General features: G+C 44.6%; 1 protein-coding gene across 1 annotated transcript; it reads left to right on the forward strand.

The window, feature by feature from the left end:
* Positions 1 to 6,309: 6,309 nt before the first annotated feature.
* Positions 6,310 to 9,586, forward strand: LOC149441870 (uncharacterized). Its single transcript, XM_089656836.1, has one exon. It carries the CDS (start codon positions 6,310 to 6,312, stop codon positions 7,288 to 7,290), a length of 981 nt encoding a protein of 326 aa, XP_089512962.1. The 3' UTR covers positions 7,291 to 9,586.
* The last annotated feature ends 288 nt before the right edge of the window (positions 9,587 to 9,874 follow it).

Raw genomic sequence — 9,874 nt, forward strand, 5'->3', positions numbered from 1 at the left:
CTCCTCCCCTTCCCTCTCCTCCTCCTCCTCCCCTTCCCTCTCCTCCTCTCTCCTTTCCTCCTCCTCCCCTCTCCTCCTCTCATTACTGTTACCCTCTTTTCTTCCTTTCTGCTGTCTCTTTTATTTTCCCATGTTCTGGTGCTAGTTGAGTTCCATGTTGTATGTGTTGTGCACTATGTGTGGTGTGTATGATGAATGCTCTGTGTGATCCATATGTCTCCTATTATTGCTTCCCCTGTACAAGGTGGACTTAATGCTGGGAATGTTCTATGTGACGTCTCCAGTCATTATTGCACAGATTTCCTGCTTCCCTGCGGGATGTCTGTTGTTTATTCATCCGCCTGTTTGTTGGGGAGATTTCATACCTTATAACATGACACTTGTCTGTTACATTTTCTGTAACTTCAAACATTTCAATAAAAATATTGGAAAATAAATAGTTGGTTGCATAAGAGCTAGATTTATTTTTTCTCATATTTTTTTTAGTTATTTTTGATCGTTCATGGAAACCACAGGAACGGTTATTTTAATGCTTCTCGGGGCTGCAGTTCCTCTGAACTCCACAAGGTGGTGATCTCACTTCTACCCAGAAAGGAAGTTATTGTAGAACACAGACAGGAAGTGATGTCAGGAACAGACAGGAAGTGATGTCAGGCACAGACAGGAAGTCATCTGGAATAAAGACAGGACATTCTATACCATACAAAGTGGCGAGGGGAGGTTGGTGGAAGTGGCAGCAGAGGAGGTAATAAGATGTTATGTTCTATTTACACCCAGTAACCCCCGTCACGTCCGTCCTCTTTCTCCATTGTCATGTCCGTCCTCTTTCTCCATAGTCACATCCATCCTCTTCCTCCATCGTCACATCCATCCTCTTCCTCCATCGTCACGTCCGTCCTCTTCATAGTCAAGTCCGTCCTCTTCCTCCATGGTCACGTCCGTCCTCTTCCTCCATCGTCACGTCCGTCCTCTTCCTCCATAGTCACGTCCGTCCTCTTCCTCCATAGTCACGTCCGTCCTCTTCCTCCATAGTCACGTCCGTCCTCTTCCTCCATAGTCACGTCCGTCCTCTTCCTCCATAGTCACGTCCGTCCTCTTCCTCCATAGTCATGTCCGTCCTCTTCCTCCATAGTCACGTCCGTCCTCTTCCTCCATAGTCACGTCCGTCCTCTTCCTCCATAGTCATGTCCGTCCTCTTCCTCCATAGTCACGTCCGTCTTCTTCCTCCATAGTCACTGTGACGTCTTTTATCTCCAGCAGATGATGATACACACATATATATTGTGGGAACCCAGATTACCCCCTTCAGGGGCAGAACATTCCCCCACTTCCGGGGCCGGAACATTCTCCTCATTGTGGAGATAAATTCTAGTAATATGGTCCTCTAAACAAACAGCACTGACAATAAATAGACAAGACAAGGACCATCCTGACCATACATGGCCTACAAAGGGCAATGATGACACTACACAGGTATCCAATGGGCAATCATTATTTTATACAGGATTTATATGGCACCAACAGTTTGCACAGTTACAATACAATTTGGTACCAGAGGAAGCAGAGGGCCCTGATCCTGAGAGCTTACAATCTAGGAGGAAGGGTTGAGTGATACAAAAGGTAATAGCTGTGGGGGGAGGAGCTGATGGAGGAAATAAATGACAGTTTACTGGGTAGAATTAGGATAGGTTTCTTTAAAGAGGTTTTCAGGGATCGTCTAAAGGTGGATAGATTGGGAGACAGCCAGACATATTGGGGTAGGGAGTTGCATAGGATTGGCGAAGCTCAAGAGAAGTCCTGGAGGCGAGCATGGGAGGAGGTGACACGGGAAGTAGAGAGTAGAAGGTCTTGGGAGCATCAAAGAAAGTGGCTTGGTTGATATTTTGAGACCAGGTTGGTGATGTAGCTGGGAGCAGAGTTGTGGATGGCTTTGTAAGTTGTTAGTATTTTGGGTTTTATTCGTTGGGCGAGTGGAAGCCAGTGGAGGGATTGGCAGAGAGGGGTAGCAGACAGTGAATAGTTGGTACACTACACAGGCAGCCAATGGGCAATCATTGCAATATGCAGCTAACACGATGGAGTGCCGGGGTCAGGAGTATGGAGCATAGAGCCCCTTACATTGCAGGTCAGGAGGAAGAAAACATTCCCCAGTCTGCCATGAATATGCTCCATCATTGGTGTCAGAGGGAGGGAAATACTGAGGGGTCTGAGGGAAGTAGAGGAGCTGAGGGGTCTCTCAGGGGTTACTGAGGATGGGAGACTTTGGGGCCCCTGATTGAGTAGTGGAGTTCAAGGGCTTTTACGGGGTAGAGTAGCTGAAGGAATCTGGGTCTTTGATAGGGTTGGCGGGGAGCAGGGTTCTGAGGAAAGAAAAGTTTGTCAGGCTGAGGGGGACACTGAGGTAGGGAGGGGGGCTCTTGGTCTCTGATTGTCTTCTTACCTGCACTTACTTTCCAGACCTCCTTACAGAACTCCTACCAGGAAAGGAAGACAACCTTCACCTTCTTACCATCTCACTGGTCAAATATTATTTTCCAAGATACCAAGTGAACTGAAGAAGGACAATCCTTTGCTCCTTGGTGGGCACTTATTCTTAGAGGAGGTCTGTTGGTTCATTATTACTTACAGGTGAAAGGTTATAGGATCAGTGCTATACATCTTCAGGAGACACTCCAATACCTTCCCATGACACAGGCTCTGGCAGTGCCCGGTGCTGGAATTCAGAGCCCCAGGAACCCACCACCACTCTGTACAATGACCTGGATATTACATATACTTGGTAACCAAACCCCTCCCTCCGTCTGTCCTCCTTCTACCCACACTAGGCTGTCATTGGAGGGAAGTGAACAGGCTCCTCCCCCACTACACTCTACTCCATGAGCACCATCCTGCTTATATCCCATCCAATCCCTTCTCTTACTGCAGAGAGTGACAGTGACATCACTCCTGTCAGTCAGCAGGCTGCCGGAGATTGGAGCCATGCAGCCAATTATCCTGATTAACCGGAAACTGCAGCCAAAAGTCATCAAGTTCCCCTTCCTGGACATCATGATGAGCCGACATTGACCTCACAGCACTGCCTCAGAGCAAACTATTCATAGGAAGGATCAGATTTATCATTCCTTGTCTGCAGATCTAATACTCATCAAAACCAGTTCAGAGACCAAACAAACCCAACAGAGAAAAGGGGATTTCTGATCTGACAGGTCAAGAGGGTCCTGGGACCTCCAAAATATAGCAAATACTAAACAGTCCTGACTAAATGTCTTCCCATGGGGGGAGTAGTTCTTCAATGTCCAGCAACCCTCCTATTCCCCCCTCACATCCACATCCTATTATTGTGTGACCAATACCATCCAAATCATTCTTACTTTCATTTCCCAAAGTTATCCGTCTACAAGGAGACCTGTATAGATCACATGATGGCACCCATGAGGATGGAGGAGGACCGGAGTCACATGACTGAGAAGATACTAAACCTCACCCTAGAGATCATCTACCTGCTGACCGGAGAGGTGAGGAGGATTCTGGGAGGTCACATGACATCACTCTCATCTCTATTAATAAAACACAGACCTGGCCGGAGAGGTGAGGAGGATTCTGGGAGGTCACATGACATCACTCTTATCTCTATTAATAAAACACAGACCTGACCGGAGAGGTGAGGAGGATTCTGGGAGTCTAACATGATATTCCTATTGGTTCCTCAATACAGAGATTTCCTCTTCTGAAGTCAGGTGATCATATGACCATCACAGTGCCTCCATGTGACTCCCTAAACCCTGAGAGACACAACATGCAGAAGATTCTAGAAGTCACCAAGAAGATGATGGAGCTGCTGACAGGAGAGGTGAGCGGTGCCGGGAATTCTGGGACATTCTCCAGTAACAGACAAGGGATGTGTCTGGATGGTGACTGTATCATTGTGTGTGTCAGGTTCCTATAAGGTGTCAGGGTGTCACTGTCTATTTCTCCATGGAGGAGTGGGAGTATTTAGAAGGACACAAGGATCTCTACAAGGACGTCATGATGGACAATCAGCCGCCCCTCACATCACCGGGTAAGAGGAGACTTTATTGTAAAGGAGAGAGCAGTACGGAGGATCCACCTAGATCCCCCATCATCTGATAAACACATAGAAACAATGGATTCAGTCAGTGTGTGTGTTTCCTACAGATGGATCCAGTCATGGGAACCCACCAGAGAGATGTCCCCATCCTCTGTATTCCCGGGATTCCACACAGGAAGGTCACACCATCCCTCACTATTGCAAGGTTGGTGGGATGGATCATCTAGAACATGGACATGTAGAGATGATGCGTGGATTTTTTTATGTGACCTTACATTTTACAGATGATATTCTCTCTCACTTCCTTGATTTAGAGTGGAGATCCAATCGATATAGAATTTGAGGTGAAAGCAGAAGAAGAAGAGGCGTATGTGAGGGATGATCAGCAGTCTATGGAGGAGGATGGAATAACGGGGACATTTATAGAGGAGGACACTCCTACAGAGATCAGCACAGGTGGGTCATGAACACTAAATCCATTCCTCCACCCATACTGCTCACTGATTGGTCCAGAGTAGGGCGGGGACTGGGTGATATCAGCCTGTAATCCCCTGGTCACTTTCCTGAGCTGTGTTCCCCGTCCTGTATTCCTGGATTTCTCTCGGATAATCTTCCTTCTCTGTGCTGCAGACACAATTTATGTATCTAGACTGGATTTATGGAGGTTCTGGGGTTCAGCTGGCAGCAAAATGTTGATTTTCACCAGACGATACTCATTCTAGGCTCCTGGGGCATATGCTTGGAGTCATCTTGCCACCCATGCCTGGATCTAGTAATATCGCTGACAGAACAATTCTCCCAGTGTTACTCTGCTGGCTGTGCCGGGTGGAGGGATATGTCTGTATAGTCTAAGACCCAAGTCACTGAGTGCAGTCTCAGGAGATGGGAGGCAGCGGTGTGAGACCTATGCAACTTGTCTCGGTTAATTCCAATATTCATAATCCTGACTATTACACAGTATAATTTGTATTGCACATTACATACTCCTGACCCCTGCACTATATACTCTATGTTGTACATTACATACTCCTGACCCCTGCATTATATACTCTATGTTGTACATTACATACTCCTGACCCCTGCACTATATACTCTATGTTGTACATTACACACTCCTGACCCCTGCACTATATACTCTGCTTTGTACATTACATACTCCTGACCCCTGCACTTTGTACACTATGTTGTACATTACATACTCCTGACCCCTGCACTATATACTCTATGTTGTACATTACATCCTCCTGACCCCTGCACTATATACTCTATGTTGTACATTACATACTCCTGACCCCTGCACTATATACTCTATGTTGTACATTACACACTCCTGACCCCTGCACTATATACTCTGCTTTGTACATTACATACTCCTGACCCCTGCACTTTGTACACTATGTTGTACATTACATACTCCTGACCCCTGCACTATATACTCTATGTTGTACATTACATCCTCCTGACCCCTGCACTATATACTCTATGTTGTACATTACATACTCCTGACCCCTGCACTATATACTCTATGTTGTACATTACATAGTCCTGACCCCTGCACTATATACTCCATGTTGGACATTCCATACTCCTGACCTCTGCTCTCCCCCTCCCCCCACTGCTATATATACACATAATATGGATTCTCTTTTGTTACACCCATTTCCTCCCAGCTGGACATTTTATATCGGATGATGTGATTGGAGCACAGACTTTTACATGGTGATAATAATGTGATAACATCCTCCAACTTGGACCCTTAAACAGAAAGTGATAATGAGGGAGGAGTCAATACCCCAATGATGGTGGTCTTCAGGATCAGTCCAGTCTTCATCTTGGTTGTTCTCCCCCCATCCTCACTCTCTGACCTCTGGTGGGGCTCAGCCCCGCTTTTCTTCATGACTAAATCATGGACTAAATAAGGAAGTGCAGTACTTCTTGTGTTGGGAAGATGGCGATGAGTGATAGAGGGGGTGGGGACCCTCGTCCTATAATCCCCTCATCACTGTCCCTCCTATAAAAGACAGTTCTGGTTGTTTTCTCACTCTCTGACTAAGGTCCATGAATAAAGAAATGACCTGGTAGGAGATCAGAGGAGCCATTTCCTAGTTCCCTTGAGGGTGGAATTGTAAGCTCCTCAGAGACCAAGCTGCCTGATGTGGGCGGAGTCCTGGTTTGAGGGAACCAATCAGCTCCTGTCTAGTAATCCTCTTTGTCTTTGTATTTTAGTCCATGGCCGGGAGATGAGGAAAACCTCCGAGGATTGTCTCACTTTGTCTCCAGACTGGAAAGTAGAAGATGAGGACATCACACAGTATAGTCCAGGAGAAAACCCGGCTCCCTCCAATGTCCATCCGGCACCACCCAGTGTAGATGGACCATCGGATTCCTCGTATCCTGAGGAACCTCAGACTGTGCGGGACCAGGCCGGCCTTCCAACAGGGAAGAGCTTCTCCTGTACTGAGTGCGGGAAATGTTTCCCTTCTAAATTCCATCTTAATGAGCATAACAGATCTCACACAGGGGAGAAACCATATTCCTGTCCTGAGTGTGGGAAATGTTTTTCACAAAAGTCTAATCTTAGAACACATCAAAGGCTTCACACAGCTGAGAAGCTATATTCCTGTCCTGAGTGCGGGAAGTGTTTCCATTATAAATCCAATCTTAATAAGCATAAAATATCTCATACAGCTGAGAAGCCATATTCCTGTCCTGAGTGCGGGAAATGTTTTTTACGAAGATCAGATCTTGTCAAACATCAAAGGACTCACATGGGTAAGAAGCCATTTTCCTGTCCTGAGTGCGGGAAATGTTTTTCAGAGTCATCCAGTCTTCACAGACATCAGAGATCTCACACAGGGGAGAAGCCGTATTCCTGTTCCGAGTGTGGGAAATGTTTTTCAGAGAAGTTCAGTCTGCACAAACATCAAAGATCTCACACAAAGGAGAAGCCATTTTCCTGTCCTGAGTGCGGGAAATGTTTTTCACAAAAATACCATCTTTACACACATCAGAGATCTCACACAGGGGAGAAGCCGTATTCCTGTCCCGAGTGCGGGAAGTTTTTTTCTCAAAAATACCATCTTTACACCCATCAGAGATCTCACACAGGGGAGAAGCCGTATTCCTGTCCCGAGTGTGGGAAATGTTTTTCACACAAGTCCAGTCTTTACACTCATCAGAGAACTCACACGGGGAGAAGCCTTGTAAAACAGAAAGTGTAGCGCAAATATTATAAATAAATATATATAAATGCCTGGGGCTCCAAAATAAACCATAAAATTAATGAAATGGTAAGACCACAAGTTATAATGTCCAGATGTGATATATAACTATGTATATAAAAGTTCTATTGTACTAATTAGGGAGATACAATCAGGATGGTGACTCAAATACTCCCAGTTAGGCGTAAATTCGGTGTAGTGCAGAAATAATACAATTGCGCACTCACCAGATGTGCAATTTATTAGCACAGTTATCAAAACCAGAGATCCCCTCTGTCCTGGGAAGGATGCAGCTCCAAATAGATAGGTTTTCCCTTAGGAATGGGCAATAAGATGATGCCTCTAAAGGTCTTTTCAAATGGTGGACTGCGGTAGGGGTCAGCAATTGGATCACTTTCCTCTCCTCTGGGCCTTAGGGATGGTCACCAATAGGTCATTTACAATCCAAAAGCCTTTCGCCAATAGGTAGAATGGTATACAAATAGTGTGCAGCAGAAAGCCACTAAAATCACTAACCAGCTGGATAGTAGTGTGGCCACCTAACCTCTGTGATCTGGTGGCGTGACATCACAGGCGTGTGTGGCTCCTCCTTAATGCGTTTCATACACCTAGTACATTGTGAAAAGGGGTGTTGCCATAGCAGCCTGGACGTCAGATACAGTACTATTTATAGGGACAAAAGGTGCTTCAAATGAGCGGGTGCCATCTTGCCGATGATCTGCATGGACTGCGCACGTCCCGAAAAACGGGCGTCATTTTCTCATATACCAACTTACACTGGCAGCTAACAGCTCTGATTTGGCAGGGAAAAACCCATGTAGGGACAACGTGTGTTCAGTGGTCCACCAAACAGATGTAATCAGTGGCCAAAATAGTCCAAAAACTGCAGGTATGGTCATAATAATGAGCAGTAATCACGGGCACACTTGTAGTATAGTGCGCATGCGCTAGAAGTTCTGAGCCCCATTTTCCCTGAGCCATACGGCTAGGGACATAAGCCGAGGCTTGGTGCAGATTATAGTATTGGGCTATACAGGCAATTAGAATAGTAATAGATGACATTATACAGCAAAATGAATATGGGCTAAATCAATCAAAAGCCATAAAATATTTATAGAGCAGCAGTCCTAGCGAGAATGTATGATTGGATACATAACTCAGAGGGGAAAAGGTGGGTTCAGATTGAGAATGAATTAAGTGGAGTCACCTTGAGTAGAATTATATGGGCACCAGCACAGTATAGAGGGTTAAAAGATACCACGAGTGTTTTTACATTGAATGTTTTAAAGGTTTGGGATAAATTGCATAAACTTATGAAATGGGACTTTAATTCACAATTAATATCACTGAGGAACACAGATTATTTTCCTCCAGGTAAGGAGGAGAGCACAGGAAAATGGTTTAAAAAAGAAGATATCCAACTGAGAGATATTATGGAAGGACAGGAATTGAGAAACCTTAAGGATTTGAAAAAAGATAAAAGGGAACTCTTCATTAAAATAAATGAGTGGAGATATCACCAATTAAAACACTTTGTCAGAAACCTTCCAAAACGATGAGATTGAGAAAGGATTGGAATCTGTTTGAGAGGTTGTTGGAAACACGAGGTGACGGGAGGCGAGGTACGGCAAAAATTTATAAGATTCTCACTTGAGTTAGACACTTGCACAAACCCAATGTATATAGAAAAATGGGAAAGAGATTTGGGAATAGAGATAGATGAAGATAAACAAAGGAAAAGATATAGATTAATACACGAGAATAGAAGTATGAGAGAGGTGGAGGTAAATTATAAGTGTTTAACGAGATGGCACATTACACCGAAGGTTGAGTATAAGATATGTGGGGAAAATTCACAAGAGTGCTGGAGGGGTTGTGGGAAAATAGGCACGTTATATCATATATGGTGGGAGTGCCCGAAGATCCAAGGTTTCTGGGAGATAATTGTCCAACTAATTGAGAATATCTCTGGGATAAAGATAGGACTGGACCCAGAAGTGTCTACTACATAGTACAGAGCTATCAGTAAATAAATACAAGGACTCGGGTATCTGGTGCTATCCGAATGCGGCAAAGGGTCTGATACCTAAGTTCTGGCATAGACCAGAGGTGCCGAAGACAGAGGATTGGGTGGAGAGAACGAATCAGATATGTAGGATGGAGAAATTGTATTATATGCAAGAAGACAGGATGGGGTTATTCTCTAAGAGGTGGAGAAAATGGGAAGAATTTATGGTGAAATATATGAAGTAGTAGTGTGAGAGAGGTGGAAGGATTTATATATTCTAGTTGGGAAAAGAGGGAATAGAACAATGCAGAGTGGGTGGGTTTATATGGGGAGAGGGAGGTTTTATTTGAGGAGGAGGGGAAATTAGATAGGGGGGGAGGTAATGGGAATAAAGATAGTAAGAAATGTAATTAATGATTTGGAAATGGTTTTTGTATGAGAATAATGATGAAATATGTACTATATATGGAAAATAAATAAATATTTAAATTTAAAAAAAAGCCATAAAATATGAAATAAAATCCTTCCCGTCTTTTGAACTTTATCATGTCTCTATACACAACACCAACGGCTAAA

The sequence above is a fragment of the Staurois parvus genome, unplaced genomic scaffold (genome assembly GCF_062004578.1).
Source record: "Staurois parvus isolate SC_StPar_1 unplaced genomic scaffold, SC_StPar_1.0 ptg000941l, whole genome shotgun sequence".
In the NCBI taxonomy this organism is placed as follows: domain Eukaryota; kingdom Metazoa; phylum Chordata; class Amphibia; order Anura; family Ranidae; genus Staurois; species Staurois parvus.

Bases quoted from the DNA above. Each gene is read 5' to 3' on its own strand.
- LOC149441870 (XM_089656836.1), top strand. From the start codon at position 6,310: ATGAGGAAAACCTCCGAGGATTGTCTCACTTTGTCTCCAGACTGGAAA.